The sequence below is a fragment of the Simochromis diagramma genome, unplaced genomic scaffold (assembly GCF_900408965.1).
Source record: "Simochromis diagramma unplaced genomic scaffold, fSimDia1.1 OVJJ01000159.1, whole genome shotgun sequence".
NCBI classification, from domain to species: domain Eukaryota; kingdom Metazoa; phylum Chordata; class Actinopteri; order Cichliformes; family Cichlidae; genus Simochromis; species Simochromis diagramma.
This window is the reverse complement of record NW_024387197.1, coordinates 2,521,228-2,542,586: the sequence shown is the minus strand read 5'-3', so window position 1 is coordinate 2,542,586 and position 21,359 is coordinate 2,521,228. Positions and strand designations below refer to the sequence as shown.

At 43.2% G+C, this 21,359-nt stretch overlaps 1 protein-coding gene across 2 annotated transcripts in view; it reads right to left on the bottom strand.

Moving 5' to 3' along the window:
* Positions 1-7,345: 7,345 nt before the first annotated feature.
* The window catches only part of tacr1a (tachykinin receptor 1a), a 54,689-nt gene continuing 40,675 nt past the window's right edge, over positions 7,346-21,359 (bottom strand). The window contains exons 3-5 of one of the 2 annotated variants that reach the window (XM_040050126.1): positions 15,340-15,490; positions 12,436-12,632; positions 7,346-9,748 (exon numbers count right to left, since the gene is read on the bottom strand). In XM_040050126.1, coding sequence (XP_039906060.1) covers positions 9,403-9,748; positions 12,436-12,632; positions 15,340-15,490 — 694 coding nt within the window. In that variant the 3' untranslated portion in view covers positions 7,346-9,402. Of the gene's footprint in view, positions 9,749-10,992; positions 12,321-12,435; positions 12,633-15,339; positions 15,491-21,359 lie in introns of those variants that run through there. The other variant, XM_040050127.1, reaches the window with a different exon arrangement.

Here is a 21,359-nt window from a genome sequence, read left to right as displayed (position 1 = left end):
TGAGCAAACACACTTGAGCATACACACATGTCACTCTTTTTATTTTATTCCCCCCATTAAGTGAGGAGTCCCACAAGCATTTGCATTGTAAAGTATGTGTGTCTGTGTGTGTGTGTTTAGATAGTAGCTGTAATTAGCATGATTGGAGAGTGAGGGATGGTTAGAAACACAGGTAGAGATGGTGCTGATGAGGACATTCACCCTACAGTGTAGCCTGCCAGGCGCCTCTCCTCAGCAACAAGCAGGCATCTTTTTGTCTCCATCGCTACAGCTCTCATCAGCAATGGCCGCGTGAGAGCTCTGAGTGTGTGTTGAGAGAGACACTGCGGCGCGCTCGTTTAAGGAGCGCTCGCTGAACAAAGTTGATTACACATTCATTAAAGCCCCGGCCTCTCGTTCACCCACTCCACTTGACCTGTCCAAGTGAGAGGCGGATCATACTCTGCATTCAGGACACACTGTGGATTATTTCTGGCTCTGTGCTTATGATTAGGGCACCGCAGTCACATGAAATATAAATAAATAAAAGATGATGATGATGATGATGAGATGATAAGATGGGTTTTGAAGTGCAGCCTCCCAGTGCTCACTCCTGCATGCCTCTCTGGCTCAGACAGCTAATGCCACATTATAATGGATACTATGGATTTCTTGCATCCTGTTAGATTTGTGATTTGCCCCATAATTGTGTTTGGAAGGCTTACTTGGGATTTTAATTTAGTTTTCATTTTTACATCGTTAGTTAAACCAAGTTTGCACAACTGAATGGGATCCTCTGCCTACAACTAAGACAGTTCTCTGCACTAAAAAACAAAAGGGAAAAAAATATTGGATAGTAATTCAGTAAACAGCCAAATCAAATGGACCTTAGACAATCCTTCCAAATGTTTGCACCACTGTCCTCGTGAGGATCTTGCAATTATAGCCTGAAACGCCTAGCACCAACAAACTGAATCTAACTTATCTTTGAAACTCCTCTGGAGAAGGCTGTCTCTGTTAGAAAATCAAATTTCAGCAGGAGCATGCGGAGATTACCTCTTCACGTTTCGGTCCCCTTGCAAGGGAGACAAAAGATTAAAAGATCACAAGGCGGTTGCAGGAAAATTAAACTAATAAATAAACAAGCACACTTCTGTTACACATAAAGGACACATTCTCTGCTCAGGACTTTTACTCTGTGTTGTTTTGCCTCTTCGGATAAAACAAAATAGCCTCACAAATCACTCTTGAAACAAACTGCCCGCAGCTCACAGACGAGTCACAGGGGGTCAGTTTGTATTAAAGGTTATGAGCAACTGTTGCTAATTGGTTTATTTTCCAATAGTGAGACTCCAGTAGGGACAGGCTAACTGTAGCCACAGGCTGTAACCACTTTGTGCAAGTGGTGCACCTCTGTAGACTGTATATGAAAGATGTAAGTAGACTCCATGTCTGAGAGGTGAAACCTGCAGTCTCTGGGATTTTGCTAACCAGTCTAAGTACCCCTTGGTCTGGCTATGTGCATCTACCACTACATAAAACCAACATGTGATGTCTTATCATGCCCAATATTTAGCAAAATACTGATATACATATTAATATTGATGGAGTATCTATTCCACTCTAACGGCTTTAAAAATATGTTTTAGCAGGATCTAATAAACTAAACCCTCCTCATAACACTGAATGATCCCCATTGCAGAACAAAAAACCCACAGCAGAGGCTGGTTATGGGTAATATGTCCTTGAGATGGTCCTCATTTGTAAACACAGTAAGAATCTGAGTTGCAGACTTGATCACTTACTGAATGAGCTCATTTGCTTCCAGTATTTTAGCTAAGGAACATTTTCTGCTCACTTCACTCACTCCAAATCATCCAACCAGGGCAGCACACATCAAGGGTGCAGGTCTTGTTTATAAGGTAATCAGGTTACTTTCATCAAATAACATCAGCCATCATGCTCTCATTCACTCCTGGCTAAGTCTGTTTGAGGTTCTGCTCCCAAAATGTAACTATGCTCTTTGGATTGACAATACACCACTGCTACCAGAATACTAAAACACATATTTCATTAAACTTTTATGATAGCATGTGGCATTTGTGGTTATTTCACAAGTTTTTTAAAATTTGCTTTACATTTTCCACATGTTCACCTCAGATGTTGGTGCTGATGAGTGTGAAAATATGATGTTATGAACCTCTGTGCAGAAGATGAATGAATAAAGATTTCCCTGTTCACTGTGAATCTCATGTCATCAGATGTTGCCTACATGTTAGCAGTGCTGTAGTGCAGCGGTCCCCAACCTTTTTTGCGCCACGGACCGGTTTAATGTTAGACAATATTTTCACGGACCGGCCTTTAAGGTGTCGCGGATAAATACAACAAAATGAAAAGATACAACCAGATATAAGAATAAATGTGAATTCACTGTGTAATTATGTAACTTTATTAGCAGCGTCCTCCTGAAATGCACCAACAACACTGAGAGCAACATCCTCCTCTCTGCCCCTTAATGCTCTCTGGTCGCTATGGTAACGCATAAATATTTCTTTCAAATAAGACACACAACTACAACACGGGAAAAGATTCAGGAAAACCGAGTTAACGGTAAAGTCCCTGAAAACCATAAATTTCACACCTGAGCCTCAACTCTCACAGCCCGGGACCAAACGACTCACAGACCAATACCGGATCGTGGCCCGGGGGGTTGGGGACCAGTGCTGTAGTGCACTCTTTAACATACTAGACACACTAGACACTGTATGTATATATGTCTTGTGCTGGACTACATCATTCTTTAAACTTGAAACACTTTAATTCTCAAGGTGAATTTATTTTGCAGCTGCTGGTATCTGATAATGTAAGGAAAGCCAGTTACATGTGAGACATTTCAATATATTGAAGTTTTATGCTTGGCCAATTTAAATGACACACACTGCTGTCTATGAGAACAGCAGGGATCATGTTCACGTTTGACTTCTATTTTGCATAAGAAAAGTCCCAGAGATCATATAACGCTGGTTTCTGGCCTTGACCATTGCACACAGATATTTCTTCAGATTCTCAGACTCTGTTGATGATATTATGTACTGTAGATGATGAGATAATCAAAGTCTTCACAGCTTTACACTGACAAACATTATTCTGAAATTGTTTCACAGTTGTTTTGCAGACTGGTGAACCTGTGTGCATCTTTACTTCTGAGGAACTCTGAAGTCATGTTACTGACTTGCTGTCAATTAACCTAATTAGTTGCAAAATATTCCTCCAGCTGATTTTCACACTGCTTATCTTTTCAACCTTTTGTTGCCATCATCCCAACTTTATTTAAAGAAAACTTTGTTGCTGTCATCAAATTCAAAACAAATTTTCAGGCAATAAAGGCAAGTAAAATAAGTGTTTAAACTATTGAATATATTTGACATTTTACACAGCTTCCCAATTCTCTTTTGTCCTGTCTTCCTTTCCTCCCCCCAACTAGATGCAGCAGATGGCTGTCGGAGGTTGCTATATAAATAAAACTGAACTGAATTGAAATGAAATGAATTCGTTACTTTAGTTGACTCAACAGAGAAACACAATACTTGCAGCTGCAAATTGTAGTTATTGCAATTTCCAGAGTGATTTCCAGTTCTTTTTCACTCAGACATGGCAGACTGAGACCAATTAGTCAACTGATATAATGTTGAGACAGATATTTAGATATTTCAGATATTTAGGCATGGTGACTAAAATTGGCCATTATTTCTTAAAATTCAATTGAATTTTTTCTATTTCTGTTGTGCCAAATCCCTTTAACAGTCACCTCAAAGCCCTTTATATTGTAAGAAAAAGACTATGATAATACAAGCGTGTCATCATTTGGATTTACATTTTTTTCAGTCTAAACATTGCAAGTTTATCACATGACATTTTCTTTAGTGAGAAATGTGCCTGTACTGATCAGATGTAGACACTCCGTGTTGATTCTGTAAATACAGTGGCTTGATAAAGTATTTGGCCCCCTTGAACTTTTCCACATTTTGTCACATTACAGCCACAAACATGAATCAATTTTATTGGAATTCCACGTGAAAGACCAACACAAAGTGGTGCACACGTGAGAAGTGGAACGAAAATCATACATGATTCCAAACATTTTCTATAAATAAATAACTGCAAACTGGGGTGTGCGTAATTATTCAGCTCCCTGAGTCAATACTTTGTAGAACCACCTTTTGCTGCAATTACAGCTGCCAGTCTTTTAGGGTATGTCTCTACCAGCTTTGCACATATAGAGTCTGAAATCCTTGCCCATTCTTCTTTGCAAAACAGCTCTAGCTCAGTCAGATTAGATGGACAGCGTTTGTGAACAACAGTTTTCAGATCTTGCCACAGATTCTCGATTGGATTTAGACACCAGACAGGTCAGGGATAAAGTTATTGAGAAATTTAAAGCAGGCTTAGGCTCCAAAAAGATTTCCCAAGCCTTGAACATCCCACGGAGCACTGTTCAAGCGATCATTCAGAAATAGAAGGAGTATGGCACAACTGTAAACCTACCAAGACAAGGCCGTCCACCTAAACTCACAGGCCGAACAAGGAGAGCACTGATCAGAAATGCAGCCAAGAGGCCCATGGTGACTCTGGACGAGCTGCAGAGATCTACAGCTCAGGTGGGGGAATCTGTCCATAGGACAACTATTAGTCGTGCACTGCACAAAGTTGGCCTTTATGGAAGAGTGGCAAGAAGAAAGCCATTGTTAACAAAAAACCACAAGTCCTGTTTGCAGTTTGCCACAAGTCATGTGGGGGACACAGCAAACATGTGGAAGAAGGTGCTCTAGTCAGATGAGACCAAAATGGAACTTTGTGGCAAAACGCTACGTGTGGTGGGAAAACTAACACTGCACATCACTCTGAACACACCATCCCCACTGTCAAATATGGTGGTGGCAGCATCATGCTCTGGGGGTGCTTCTCTTCAGCAGGGACAGGGAAGCTGGTCAGAGTTGATGGGAAGATGGATGGAGCCAAATACAGGGCAATCCTGGAAGAAAGTCTGCAAAAGACTTGAGACTGGGGCGGAGCTTCACCTTCCAGCAGGACAACGACCCTAAACATAAAGCCAGGGCAACAATGGAATGGTTTAAAACAAAACATATCCATGTGTTAGAATGGCCCAGTCAAAGTCCAGATCTAAATCCAATCGAGAATCTGTGGCAAGATCTGAAAACTGTTGTTCACAAACGCTGTCCGTCTAATCTGACTGAGCTGGAGCTGTTTTGCAAAGAAGAATGGGCAAAGATTTCAGTCTCTAGATGTGCAAAGCTGGTAGAGACAAACCTAAAAGACTGGCAGCTGTAATTGCAGCAAAAGGTGGTTCTACAAAGACTCAGGGGGCTGAATAATTACGCACACCCCACTTTGCAGTTATTTATTTGTAAAAAATGTTTGGAATCATGTATGATTTTCCTTCCACTTCTCACGTGTACACCACTTTGTGTTGGTCTTTCACGTGGAATTCCAATAAAATTGATTCATGTTTGTGGCTGTAATGTGACAAAATGTGGAAAAGTTCAAGGGGGCTGAATACTTTTGCAAGCCACTGTACATGGCAAGCTGTAAGTAACAATGACATGTAAATGTATATGTTTTATAATGAATTCTTTTACTGTATTAGAGATCATCCATCTTTGGGCAGCACGATGAAGCAGTTAGCAGTAGAAATGTTCCTAGCAACTAAATAAACAGTTATTTAAATGAGAGAAATGATGCCTAGTCTAAAATACAGGAAACTGGGCACGTTTTAAATCTAGGAAGTTAATAATTGGCCAAACAAATATTTTGTCTGTATTTTAGGAACAATGTGAAATCGTGTTTCAAATGTCACTGAAATGTACTTTGACTTGACTTGAGCACACACAGGCTCAGATTAGTTTGGCTAACCCTAGCAGTGCTAGCGGCCACAGCCTGGGTTTCTTCCGTCCTAACCCTCCTATTCAGTGCAGAATATGGTCACACCTGGTTTCTGTTGCTTGGTTACATATCTGCTGTCAGAGCTGGCGGTCGGTTGTATTATTGTACCATCTTTGAATGGTACAACAGCACCTGCCATTGTACTTTTATAAAATAAGAATAATACATCCTGCACCTGTGTTGAACCCCATCACCACCACCACAGTCTAAATTTATCCTTGTTAGGGTAACTGGTGATTCTAAATGGCGTGTAGGTGTGAATGTGAGTACCTCACCAGTGGCTGGACAAGCACGATAATTTAATGGAAAGCTTCTTTGAATTTTCTTTCTTTTGAGTAGATTTACTAGACTGTCACTCAACATGGCTGTCCGGTATGTGTATATGAAATCTCAAAGCTATTATTCTGATGGTCTTATCACTCAACCGATGCGCCTGTCTAGCTATGTTGCGTTTATTACTAGCTGCTTTGCCACGGTGAAATACTAGAATGTTAACTCGGGTGATGACACGTCTGGTATTTGCCTTTCATTTTCCCTCCCCGCACTGAATGTGACCTTCTGTTATTCGTGCACAGTGTCCATGTTAAATGCTGTATGGTTCACTGTCAACAAGACAATGCACTGAAATTGCGATAGAATTTATTGAATCTAATGTAGTTATGTTGCTTCACAACTGCTTCTCACTTTCATGTCAGCTGACACTGGAATTTATAACAACAGGCCTTGTGTGCCGAGAATAGACCAACAATCAGGGGGCAGCGTATGAGCGGTATGTGCGTCTGTACGAAAATCATTGATGGGTGTCAGCAGGTGATCACTCTCTTGTCATGTGTGCACGTGTTGTGTGCACGCACTGAAAACAATATCCATCTTGGAACTATATTTAACCAAGGGCTGCTGCATACTGTGTTCAGTATGTGATAGCAGTGAATTGATTCTCAGTGCAAAGCAAGTAAAAAAAAAAAATGCCAATAACGGTTTACTTACTTTCAGTTTTTAAAAAAAAGTCACTGAAATACTTCAAATGGATTCAGTCTTTCTTGCTTTGTGTGTTCTTGTCTGATAAGCGATAGCTCTGCAGTGCTGTGGATGTGCGTATCTGAGGCTGTGTGTTCGCTCTGCAGCCAGCAAATATGTAAATTGTTGTGAATTTAGCTGTTAAGCACACTGCAGAATATCTGTATACAAATATCCTGCAGTGTGAACTCTTTCACAGATATAGCAGCAAGAAAACATCTTAAAATTTCATTACAGTTGTTAAAAGTATTTACAGTTTTTCTACTGTGAGAACAGTGTCACCATAGGTTTGCACCTCACTGCAATTTGTTATTACAGCAGTTGTATGTAGACATTTGAGTGTTTACCACAGTTTGTCCCTGTGGGCTTTTCATTTCAATTTTATTTATATAGTGACACATCACAACAACAGTTCCCTCAAGGCGCTTTTTATTATAAGGTAATGACCCTACAATAATACAAAAATAAAAAAATAAAAAATGAAGAAAACCCTGACAACTTCCCATTATTTGGAAGGAAAAAGGAAAAACTCCCTTTTAACAGGAAGAAACCTCTAGCAGAATCTGTGTCCTGGAGGAGTGGCCGTCTGTCGTGATTATTAGAGGTCAGGGGGGAAGACACGACAAAGAGAGCCAGAGATGAATAATAACTAATAATTAAATGCAGAGAGGTGTATAAACACATAGCGAGTGGAGAAGGTGATTGAATGTGCAAAACCCACATAATGTACCTGATCGAGCCCTAACTATATGCTTTATTGAAAAGGAAAATTTTGTTTTTATGTCTTTTTGGGTTTTGTTTAGTGTGTGTGTGTTTTTGTTTTGTTTCAGACATTATGAAAAGCAGCAAGGCACATCACTGCACATTAAAGAGCCACAGGTAACAAGCTGCACATCTAAGGACAAAAAGTCCGCAAAGAACTTTAAACCTGATACTAACTTGTGTCCTGTTGTAGCTGGATTACATTTTGGACTGACAGCTTAAACAGTATTTGAAACAACTGTCCAGTGACACCTCATGCAAAGTAAGTTAAAGTTCACTTTGCCCATCTTAACAATGGAGCCTACCCATATAATGTACCAGATTCAGCCCAAAACAGTGTAGGGAGAAAATGATAAAGCTAACATAGAAATACAAGAAAATAAAAGACCATAACAGACAAAGTGAAACTAAAGTGATTTGCTGGATTACTCCAGGGAATGTCCAGAACTGAAAGCCCAATAAATCTGATTTTTAGGTGAACAATTGCTTGAAAAGATCATTTTATGTTGGTGCCAGCTACAAAAAAGTTTTTTAAAAAATGTTTTACACTCTGAAAGCAGTGCCTGTCTTTCAGTTCACCAATGACTCGTTATGTATCTGATGGAGGAGGAGCATGTTAAACAGACTAAAATAATGTACTGGTTCTGCAGAACACTCGATCATTTCTTTTCTGGATTGTGTTGAACAGATTTAATGGTGGGCTCACATCATTTAAGGGTTCATATTGGGCATGTGGGGTTTTTAGCTAAATGTTTGCCTTCTCTTGAAACAGCAGCCTCTTTAGCATCTAAAGCGCATCTGTTTTTCAGAAATGGTGCTGCCAGCTGCTGAAGTCAATGCGTAGCCTGATGACGGGGGAGTCCTACACTGCTGGTGTTTATGCTGATTGCCAGAACTTTTCAACAACACCTGCAGAGGATCTTTTGAGCACTTCTTCAATCAGACAGGCGCTTGCTCTGCATGTTGGACTGCTCATGAAGTCCTGCTCAGTGAGACAGAGCTGGCAAGTTCAGAGTAGATTTTCCTTTGCTGTTTACAGTTTTTATCTCCCCTTGTGGGAGACCCTTTGAACTAAAATCCCACATCTGCCTGTGTTTCAGTGTCTGTTAGAGAACTCCTGTGTAAAACAGGTTGCCTTCACTTTTTTCAAAACTTTGTCTCTTCGGAGAAAACCCCTCTGTTAAAAGGAGAAGCCGCTGTTTTTACAGCAGTGTATTGGCATCGTGTGACAGCTTCACTCTAAAATAGACTGTGAGAAGTCACACAGCCTGCGTGATCGAGCATGTGTGAACCTGAGATGACTGGGGTGACATGCAGAAGCTGTGAACAATGGAGGCGCTAGCGTCGGCTTCAGTTTAGCTTTTTGAAACTGACATGTGTTCTTGTTGTTGAAGCTCGAGCCATTCTGGCACCTGACAAATCCTACGAATGCCAGCTGACCATTAGCTCTGAATTGGATAACTAAGTGAAACTACAGTTCTGTGAACAGGGACAATATTTCCCAGCATGGCATTCCAGCAAACACGCTGGAAATGTGTTCATTAAAAACTCACATTCACCAGCAGACAAACTCACATATTCCTGCTGTACTTTTATAAACACACGCAGGCAAAAGCAGCAACGGGATCGCTCAACTTACATTCTTTTCCTGCTGTCCAGCAAAATGCTGCCTGCACTTGAAGTCTATTCCTCCAGGTTGCTACTGGAGTAGAAACTCGACATCTCTGATACTGTTTTGGAGACACTCCAGGATGATGAACCATTTGAGGTGAGGTCCAGTGAGGAGCTGTGTGGTCTGGCCTCAACCGCAGCCCCGCCAGGCCCTGGGCCTCCTATAACTTTCACCTTGGGCTGCTCTACATCGTCCCCAACCTGTAGAATAGTAGACACGGTGGTCTCCATCCTGCTGGCCTTGTAAACACTTGTCTGGGTCTGAAGATAGCGGGTGGACTTGAGTTCGAGGCCTTCATAGGAGCCTTGAGGGACGCAGGGGCAGCAGCGGAATGCTTGTTTAAAACCAGCTCGAAACCTGTGGAGGAAATACACAAATAAATCTGTTCTCCTGTGATTTGGCTGCACGATGACTCAGAGGTTTACACTGTTGCTTCACCCCAAGAGAACCCTGGGTTCAAACCTGGATAGCCCCCTTTCCCTTATTGACATCTATCATCCCCTTTTTTCTGTTATCAAACTGTTTTTTTCTGCTCCTCTTACCTCATGTTATGTATTTTCGTTGTGTTTTTCCTATCAGCCTACCTTTCTGACATGTCTCCCCAATGTGATGTTTGTGTAAAGTTGGTCAGAAGGTTCCTTTGTAAGTGCGCATGCACCATTAGCATGCTGCTTGCTGTAACCCTAATTTCCTTCGGGATTAATTCTGATTCTGTATTCTGATTCTGATAAAATCATCATTTACAAACTGCATTCTTTACTCTGGTGATCTCTGTCTAATATTAAAATTTGTTTGATAATATGAAACATGTTAATGTGAAAAAAATAACAAATAAAAACCCTGAAATCTATTATCTGGCATCAACCACTATATGTGAACTGTGAGATTATGGTGGTTTAAAGGTAAGAGTGCTGAATTAATCAACCGTGCAGTTTATTTCATCTTGTTAAATTTAAGGGAGAAATTTGCTATTTTGTTTTAATGTCTGACCAGGAGTGACAACTTGGGAAAGTTACGAAAAAAGATGACAAACATACAAAACTATCACCAGTTTAGCTCTGCAGAGTTTTTTCATCTTCAGCTAACTGTTTGCAAATGGCCTGGTTTTGTTTGATCTCTGTGTGTGGATGAAGTCAGAAGTACAGTGCCAGGCAGTGGCAGCACAGTAAGCAGGGTGGTGTTATAACTGAGACACTCAGAGTCAAACTGGTGTTGTAACTATTCAACGTTACCTCTCTGTGAAGCCCCAGTAAAAACTCAGTGAAGCATTTAGCAGCTAAAGAGATATTTCCACACAGGAGTTGGTTAGAGAGTGAATATTAGACCTAAATTGGTCAGATGGACTGAGAAACAGCTCTAAATAGAAGCTAATGAAGCTCTCTGTGGATTCTGGTTGTGTAAACAGAACGGTGACACATTACTCATTCCAACTTTATAATGAAATTTGTGTAGCTTGTTGCACAGCCTCCAAGTAAACAAAAAGTCATTTAATGCAGGTTTAAAGGACACAGCTGGTTCCTTTTTTCCTCATCTTCTTACTGGTAAACTACAGTACAACAATAACATCCATCCATGAAACCCATATGCTCTAGATATTTTAAATGTAAAGGAAACTGTAAATCTGAGTTATTAACATTATATCTGCGGTGCAATTGTATGCCAAAGACACTAGAACATCATGTGTGTGTACAAACAAAAGATCATCTGTCAATGGCACTTCGGGCCTGAAGCTAACAGCAGATGTAAAACTGTAACAGTTTAACACACATGCGCAGTGAACGTCCAAATGTTACTGTTCATTAACACATTTGCAGGTGTTACAAAAAAGACTAAAAATAAATCAAAACACTGGCAGAAGACACGATGGAAGTATTTTGCGATTTAGATGAGAAAAGCCTGACATGAAACATCTTCAGTAGACAAACACAACCAAATGTGAAGCCCAGACAGAGAGAGAAGAATGAAGGGAAAAGCAACATGTCTGTCGCTGAGAGCGAGCGATAAGAAAGAGACTGATGAAAAAACACTCACATTGGTTATGCATATGAGCTCAGGGAGACAAAAACCACCAGTGACTAAACCTATAAACCTCACCTCAGCCCACACATTTTCATTTTTGGGACTTGGGAGGTAAAATACTCAAGTGTGAAATCGCATTTCTCTGAAAGCTCAAAGGCAATTAGCAGGTTACAGCAATGGAGGACAATGGAAGATGCTTCATTAAAGAAGCATCTTCCATTGTCTTTGTGAATGATGATTCATTCGCAAAGTCAAATATTTTAGATCGATAGAAAAGATAGGATAGCTTATTTCGAACATGTCAATGTAAGTAAAATAACAAGAGAGAAGCCAGGAGTACCAGGCAGTGTTAACCAGCAAAACCTGCTATAAACTTAAAAATTGTTGACAGTCACATTAGCTTAAGTGTGTACCATTATAAAGGAGTGTCTGGTGTTTAAAATTTGCTATGTTTTTTGATGACGTTTATTGCCCATACTAAGTAATTTTGATATAAAAATAATGTAGCCTGAGCTTTTCAAAAATCCAAAGCCTACATTGTCATGGGGGGCTTATTGTTTTTTCCCTTATTTTCTCAAACGTTTTGGTTAAGTTGCACGTGGAGTTTTAACTCCATCCCTTGGAGCTGTGATCCTTCTGTGATGCTTAAAATTCTAAGTTTTCAATCTCAATTGAGCTAGATAACGGCTTAGAGCAGACTAACGAGGCATTAATGGAAAAAACAAAAGCTGCTTAGAACGCACTGTGTGCTACTCTTGTCAGCCACATCTCAATCCAAATCAATGACTCTTTAATGTACTTGAATAAGAAAATTGCATTATGAGGTTGCTGTCCACAAGTTTGAAGCAAAAGATGGATGCTGTCATGTCAGTCTTAACCAGAATCTTTGAGGAATGTCTCACAGCTGAGCCTACGACAGGAAAAATAAAGACAGTTCTAAACCTCAGTATTTGATATGTGGAACTAATAAGATGCCCTGTTGGTGAAGTAGTTGCATGCATAATGGTTTAGAGGTGCTAACTAACCTGTCATTTAAGCAGCAGTAGATGATGGGGTTGTACATGGTAGAGCTCATGGCCAACCACATGATAGCAAGGTAGACCTGCTGGATGTATGTTTCCTCAAACATTTCGGGGAAGAACTGGTGCAGCAGGAAGTAGACGTGGTAGGGCAGCCAGCAGATGGCAAAAGTACATACCACCACAATCATCATCTTCACCACCTGTTGAATACATGATTACGCAATTATGTTTTGTAGATTTCTCCAGTGTGAACATGATTCTCAGTCAGACAAAGATTAATGTCAGACCAATTGCAAATTGGTATCCTTAAGGAGCCTTAAGGTCATTATTATTAAAATAAGATTTCAGCAAAAATCATCCATTCATCTAAAAAGGAACCCCAGGTTACTCACGATGAATGTATCATGAGTAACTTGGGGTTCATTTTCTTGTTCAATGACACAAAGGAATGGAGGAGCCAGAGATCATTCCATTAACCTCCCAATTGATAGATGTTCTTTGGGCCAAAGCTCATTTAAGATAGAGCAGAAAATTTGTCTGTGGACAGAAGAAAAAATTCAACATTCATTTTTGGAAAAATGCCTGTGAGAGGAACCATCTGACGTGGTCTCTATTCAAAAGCCTATATTTCTGATGGTATGAGGGTACATTAGTCCCTATGACAGGGGTCGGCAACGCATGCAGCTCTTTAGTCCTTATAGTGCGGCTCCGCGTGGTTTGGAAAAATAAATTAGAAGTATTTAGCTGAAGTGTATTTTATTTATGTTAGTTCATTTTTAACTTGTAGTTCTAAATTGGTAGATTATTGTGATATTGAAATATAAAAATAAAATTATATTCTATTATTTTTTTCATCGCTCAAAATAAGCGTCACACTCGCGAAAGCCGGTTTACCCGCCGAAACGCCGTGCATTTATCGAGACTTTCAACCCCAGGTAGGCCAATTATGGAGCTTCGGATCCACATTATGTCAGCAGCTGTTCTCCACCATGAACTATGTTAAAAACAAACGCCGCTCACGCCTCACAGATGACAGTTTGCAGTCCTGCGTAAAGATGAAAGTGACTTCGTACAGCCCCGATTTGCAGACGCTGTGCGCAGAGGTTCAGGAGAAGTCCCATTGTAAACATATCACGGCAGACCCGACGATGTTTCCATGAACATGCTTTTCAGCATCTCTTTATTGACCACTTTTCACACGGTTGCTGTACGCACACAGCCGGCTGTAGCTTTTCAGCTCACAGCCCGACACACACCAACACAACAGCAGAGAGAGCACAGACGTTAAGGCAGCGAGGCGTGATTGCGGGTGCCGCTCAGGTGCGTCCGCCTCCCCTGCAGCGGTGTTGCAGACCACACCTCGCCACACACATTAACCAATTAAAATACATATTTAGGCAGAATTTTGCAAATATCTATTTTTCATTTTTCAGCAGCATAGTGCTTTTTTTCCCAATTATTTTTTAAAGTCAGGTCAAGGCTCCAAAAGCCCAAAGGCGATATAAGGGTGGCTCACAACAGTTTTTGTTTGCTACATGGATCATTTTAGTTCAGCTGGGTGTCTTTCCTTTTGTTATATTTCTTTAAGAGTTCAAAATGTGTTAATTACATAAATAAAATGTAATTTTCTCTGTAGCACTTCATGGATTTCATAAGCAACACACCTTAGTTGTTCACACAAAGCATAAAGGTAAAAAACAATATATACAGTGTTATCTTCATTTTAGATGTAGTATAGTAAAGTATTTGCGGCTCCGAGTGTTTTCTTTTGCGTGGAAACCAGGTCCAAATGGCTCTTTGGGTGTTAAAAGTTGCTGACCCCTGCCCTATGACATTGAAAGCTTGCACATTTAATACGTTTTATATGTTCTAGTGTGAATTAAATTTGAGTTTTTGAGATTAGCAAATTGCCACATTCTGATTTTATCGATATTTTACACAGTGTAGTAATTTTTGAGAATTTTGAGTTTATAGAGTCATAGATGAACTCAATATGCTGTCTAACACCCAGAGGAAATCCACACAGACACCCCCATTGAGGCTCCCCATGATTAGCAAGAGCAGTTCCCCAAATAAGAGAGTGAGCCAGTAAAACATGTCTCAGAAAACCAGTACTCACAACGGTGTTACAGCAGGTATTGTCAGTTTCCGGCTTCATTTGTTATCTCTTAATGATGAGATTACAAGCTGCACTGCATCGATTGTTTCCACTGAGAACTCAGCATTCACCAATGTCATTTTAACAAGACATTGGCCAGCAGAGCCAACAAATCTGTTTGTGCAGAAAAGTCTGAGCTACTTTGAAATCTTTCTGGGGCAAAATAAAAATATAATAGATCATGAGACACCGTCAGCACTGCCAAGACAGACAGTGCTCACTGACATTTAAGAGAGAATAAACAGATGATAATTTGACACATTAATCACTCTCTATTTTAAAAAATGCCAACTCTAGCATATGCACTGCTAGCATGCTAAACTTTAGCAGAAGTTGGCACTGACCACAAAGAACTCCTGAGGGTGTAGTTATTGAGAATGCAATTAGCTCAGCAGGTTTTGGAGAAATGAAAGTGATCTCATATTTGCTGTTAAAGACGGTGGCTCACCAAAGTGACAAAAGAAATTTACCACGGAGGAGTCATGGTTTTCTACACCTAATGAGCAAGAAGAAGAGCTAATGGTGAAAAGAGTGGATTAAGAGACTGCAGTTGGTTAAAATAGCAAAAAGTGGTCTGAAAAAAAAAAACAGTCTAAGATAGAAGAAATGACTGAGAACTCAGATTCAGGTGTGTGATGCTATGATGATTTTTTTATTACACGAGGAGACATCAGTCACATCCTGCTCAGGGCTGCAGAGCACAAAAATATTCTGATTACATTAGTGGTGAAATCCAGTAGGCAGGTTACCTTGCGTTTGGCAGTCAGCTGCTCCTTGTAGCGGTCAGAGGAGTCCCCAGGGATCTCACTGGCCCAGAGTGTCAGTCCCACCACCAGGTAAGCACAACCCATCAGCAGCAGTGGAAATGAATATATGAGGATGACCACACACACGTAGTACCTACAGACACATATTCTATATTATTACAAAAATATTTATCTATTCAAATAAAATCAATAAGTAAATGCATTTGTAAAAGCAGACACATTGGCATGTATTGCATGGTAAATGGAAAAACTGTAGAGCAGCCAGGATTGAAGTATGACCCGGCCTAACTGACTCCCAGACACTCCAGCACAAATTAGTCAAGACAAGGCACAAGATGTGATACCATATGCTGAACTCATATGTTTTATCAATCAGTCAACAATTCAATTTCAGTTCAATTCAATTTTATTTATACAGAGCCAAAACACAACAACAGTCGTGTCAAGGTGTTTTATATTGTAGGTTAGACCCTAGAATAATACATAGAGTCAACAGCAGTCAATACTCCAGAAACTTGCACTTTGAAGTAGGATTTGGAGCAAGAACTTAATCTTATGCTGCATAACTAACCTGCCCTGGTACCTGTTGGATCAAAAAGTGAAAGAACTGGATTTTGTAATCTGACTTAGTCCTAGACTCTGGCATGCGGGTGCAGAGTCACATAAGTGTACCTTTTGGATGCACTTATTCAGACCAATTCTTTGTGCTGTCCTTGCCTAAAGAGTTTGAAGCTGGCAGCTCTGTTCTTGGAATGGACTCGAAAGCTTTATTTGTATCAACAGACAAAGTAGTGCTCAATTTGTGCATTGTTCCAGAGTGAGGCTTGAAGTGAACCCATTACTACTGTTGGTGAATTAAAATAATTTCCCTTAAAAAAAAAAAAAAAGGGTTATAAGAGTCCATAAGAGTGCAGCTCAAGGAACACCTAAGATGCTGCTCAGTAGCCTCAAACTCCCAGGCCTCTAGTAGAGGACCAGAGATTGAGGAGTACAGACATAGAGATGCAATCGCCCACTTCTCATCAGCCAAAGTAATGGCTATAACTGTCAACCTGCTGAAGTTCAAACTGAGCATCAGATTGGGGAAGAAAGGTGATTTAAATAACTCTAGACTCTGCATGGTTGTTAGTGCCTGACCAGCTGGTCTGAATATTCAACCCGTTCTCACTCCCAAAGCGTAACATTTTACGCTAGGTGACAAATCGTCACCATATTACGTTTTCGGCTACCCACCACGTTCCTAAATGACGACCTCGGAAAAAGAGGAAATATGAGAACCGTCTGGACTGAACCTACACATGTTCGCTCTTTTTCTTCAAATCGCTTAGAAACACGCTATTTAACATCATTAAAGTCCTGGTTAAGGTCAGGAATAAGGTTATGGTCAGGGCTAGGGATAAGGTTAGGTTTAGGGCTGGAATACAGGGCTGGAACGTCTACTACCGCGGGAGCGTCATTGCACTGGATTCCAGCCATAACCCGCCGCGTACCATAAGAACGCCGAAGGTCTCCTTTCGCGTTCCTCAGGAACGCCGCGGGACGTGACAAAACGTCGACATGTTACGCCTCGGGAGTGAGAACGCTCTGGAATATTTCAGAAACTGCTGACCTACTGTGACTTTTCCACAAAATCATCCCAAAGTTTACAGAGACTAGTCTGAAAAAGAGGAAATAGCTCTCTGGGTGAAAATGCCTCGTTGGTGTTAGAGCCTGGAGACGAATGGCCAGATAAGAAGGCAACAGCAGCTGAAACAACTTGTTTCTCCCAGTTTATACATACATTTAACAGGAAACAAGATAATGTATAATAGGTCCTGTTTCACAGCTTAAGTTACCTCCTTTGGTTTCCAAGAGTCAGGAGTTGATGTTACAAATATATCTTTTAATGAAATCCTGCCTTCATGCACCACCTGTCTAAATTAAATTAAAATTAAATGTTCTTAAATTTATCATGAAACTGGTACACAGCTGCTGTTAAAGTGAATTGTTAAATGTTGTCATTTTTATGCTTACCACCTCTACATTGTTTCAAACTCTGTGATCAAGGCATTCCTTTGTCCCCCTCCCCAGCCTCTCGAGGTTCTGGGGGGAGGCTGTAGTGTTTTATTACAAGCACATCCCATGTGAAGGATTTGGGCTAGAGACAGGTGATGAGCATTATGCTCCACCGCCTGGTTCTGACCAAGGCTTCCCTCGTTAGTGAGTTAAAGACCGGTTGAAGATGTTCTGTTATGTCTTGTGTTCTTCATGAGGAATAAGTCTCTAAACTAGCGGGGCATATGGAAACACAGACCCAACATTTATTTGGTCCTTCCGAGCTGGATACCAACACATCGCATCCACTGAGGAGAGGGAGATGACGCCGCTGCAGTCTGCTAGCAGCCAGCGTCTTGGACGCCTGATGAAAGACCTGGTGCTTAACTTTATCACCCGGCCGGAGAGTTTGCGTCTGAACTCCCCTCGGGTTTGATGGTGATTGACGGGATCCAGAGACTTTCCCGGGGACAAAAACAACATGAACAGTGAGTACAGAAGGCCTTAGAGAGCAGCTACATGCTGTGCGTTGAACGCAGGTACGAGAGTGCGCTACCTGCGTGAGAGAGACGCAGGCTTCTCCGCCGTTTGGGGCATAGAGACAACCTAGGTTCGGTGACTCCACCGTGAGGAAAGTTTGGAATCTCCGTCATATGGGGCATTTGAGAGCTTTCAACAGAGTGCGCAAGCTGTGCGTGTAGGCGCAAGCTGTGCGTGTAGGCGCAAGCTGTGCGTGTAGGCGCAAGCGGTAGGCCTATTTTGTGGGCGTGTGCAGACCAGACGTGGTCTGCGTGAGTGAGTTTGATTATCATTTTCTATGCAGTCGCTTTTAAGCTGATGAGCAAGCTACACATTTTCAGTGCAGGAGCTGGTTGAACGTATCAGAGGGGAGGGAAACAGAGCTATTATATCTCGAGCATACAGCTATCCGTGAGTTCAGTTTCTTCCTCGCACCTCATATGGGCAACAGCTTTTCTGCATCCTGATTCATGTGTGTGAGACTTTTGTAACATCAGCATCATATTTTTATTTTGGCGAAAAGCAGGTGATTGTGCCTGACGTCATGGTGTGTGTGAGTTACAGAGAGGTGTGAAACTATGTGAGTGAAGCGGTATCCAGCTGGGGCAGACGTGATTCTGCAGATCACCTGCCCAGTGGACAAAAGAAATAATTGTGTTGATGAAATATGAATGATAACATGAAGAGTGTTTGGTGTTTCTCAGCCTGAAACAACTGCAATGCTACTTTCTGTTTTTAGGAAGGACAGTTTAAAAAAAAAAGAAAGAGAGAGATGTGTGTTGTTTAAACAGTGATGAGAATAATGAAAACATGATGAGAGAGGTACATAAAACACACACAAACAGAAAATGCATTAACCATATGTGGAATACACCAGGCACAAATACACGCACACGCAGGTATGTACTGCCAATTTCCACATTTATTGATTTGTTTATTTTGACAGCTGACTCAGTCGCACAGCCTGATAGCTCACGAGCCCAGCTGATCTCCTCGCCGCTCCTCCCCGTCTCACTATAAACACAGCGGAGGGAGACCATCATCAGTACATAAACACCATCAGCTGTTCTTACCGGCCTCGCAGCGCCGCCCTGTTGAGCCTTCTGCTCCACTCCTCCCCGGCAGCTGCGCCCGGGGCCACGCCTCCGCCACACACCCCCACCGCCCGTTCGAGGCCGGGGAGCCGTCCGGCCGAGCCAACTCCCCCCCTCGCGAGCGAGAGAGGAAATCGGCCACCGCCATCTGTGCCCCCGGCCTATGGATCACCTTGAACTTAAAGGGCTGCAATGCCAGATACCACCGGGTGATCCGGGCGTTGGCATCTTTCATGCGGTGGAGCCACTGCAGCGGGGCGTGGTCCGAACAGAGGGTGAATGAGCGTCCCAGGAGGTAATAGCGAAGGGAGCCGACCGCCCACCGGATGGCCAGGCACTCCTTCTCCGCGGTGCTGTACCGGCGCTCGCGCTCCGCTAGCTTCCGGCTGATGTACAGGACAGGGCGGTCAGCTCCCCTCACCTGCTGAGACAAAACGGCTCCCAGCCCTCTGTCCGAGGCGTCAGTCTGCAGAACAAACGGGAGGGAAAAGTTAGGAGTGTGAAGCAGCGGCTCCCCACAGAGAGCGTTTTTCACTCGCACAAACGCCGCCTGGCACGGCCCCGTCCACTGGACCAGATCCGGGGCACCCTTTCGAGTGAGATCGGTCAGGGGGCTGGTTAGCTGCGCAAACCCCGGCACAAAGCGACGATAGTAACCCGCCAACCCCAAGAACCGTCTCACCTCCTTTTTCGTCCTGGGGTGCGGGCAGGATGCGATAGCCGCCGTCTTCTCCACCTGTGGCCGCACCTGCCCGCCCCCCAGGTGGTACCCCAGATACTGCACCTCCCTCCGTCCAACCGCGCACTTCGTCGGATTGGCCGTGAGCCCCGCCCCCCTCAGGGACCCCAGGACCGCGGCCACCCGCAGCACATGCTCCGCCCAGGTGTCGCTGTGGATGATCACGTCATCCAGGTAGGCGGCAGCATACGCCGCGTGCGGACGCAGTACCCGGTCCATGAGACGCTGGAAAGTGGCCGGGGCCCCGAACAGGCCGAACAGGAGTGTCACGAACTGGTACAAACCGTACGGAGTGGAGAAGGCCATTATCTCCCTGGCCTCGGCAGACAAGGGAATCTGCCAATAGCCCTTGGTTAAGTCCAGCGTCGTGAAAAAGCGGGCCGTGCCTAACCGGTCCAGGAGCTCGTCGACCCGAGGCATGGGGTAGGCATCAAAGCGTGACACTTCGTTCACCCTGCGATAGTCGACACAGAACCGTATAGACCCATCCTTCTTCGCCACCAGAACGATGGGGCTACACCAGGCGCTGTGCGACTCTTCTATTACTCCCATCCTCAGCATTTCCGCCAATTCCCTCTGCACGATTTTTCGCTTATGCTCCGGGAGCCTGTAGGGCCGTGAACGCACTGTCACGCCGGGCTGCGTCACGAAATGGTGCTCGATGAGGGATGTCCGGCCGGGCAGGGGGGAGAACACGTCCGCAAAGCGCTGTTGCAACGCGACAACGTCCGCTCTCTGGGCCTGTGTGAGATGGTCATCACAAGGGAGGGAGGTGGGAATGATAGAATTTGGCACCTCAGGCCCCAACTCATCTCTCTCCTTCACCAGGCTCACCAGAGAAGCGGTTTCGACCTCTCGCCACTGTTTGAGGAGATTGAGGTGATAAATCTGCGCGGCTCCTCCCCTGTCCGACCGAGCGACCTCATAGTCCACGTCCCCGACACGCCGTGTGACCACAAAGGGACCTTGCCACTTGGCGAGCAACTTCGAGCTGGAAGAAGGGAGTAACACAAGCACTTTATCCCCGGGTGAAAATTGCCTGAGTCTAGCCCCTCTGTTATACAGGCGTTGCTGACGCTGCTGAGCCTGGAGCAAATTCTCCCGTGACAACCTCCCCAAAGTGTGGAGTTTTGCTCTCAGGTCCAACACGTACTGAATCTCATTTTTGGCGGGGCTCGGACCGTCCTCCCAGCTTTCTTTAATCAGGTCGAGCACCCCACGTGGCCTCCTGCCGAACAGCAGTTCAAAGGGAGAAAATCCCATGGAGGCCTGGGGCACCTCCCGCACCGCGAATAACAGAGGGTCTAGCCAGTGCGTTCATCCTCGTTAATGAACTTCCGAATCATGGACTTTAAGGTCTTATTCAGCCGCTCCACCAGCCCGTCAGTCTGAGGGTGGTAGACGCTGGTCCGAATAGATTTAATGCCCAGTAAGTCGTACAGTTCCCGCAGTGTACGAGACATAAACGACGTGCCCTGGTCAGTCAGTATCTCTTTCGGGATTCCGACTCGGGAGATGACCTGAAACAGTGCCTGCGCCACACTCTTAGCCGAGATGGTGCGCAGCGGAACTGCTTCCGGGTACCGCGTTGCGTAATCCACCAGGACTAACACAAA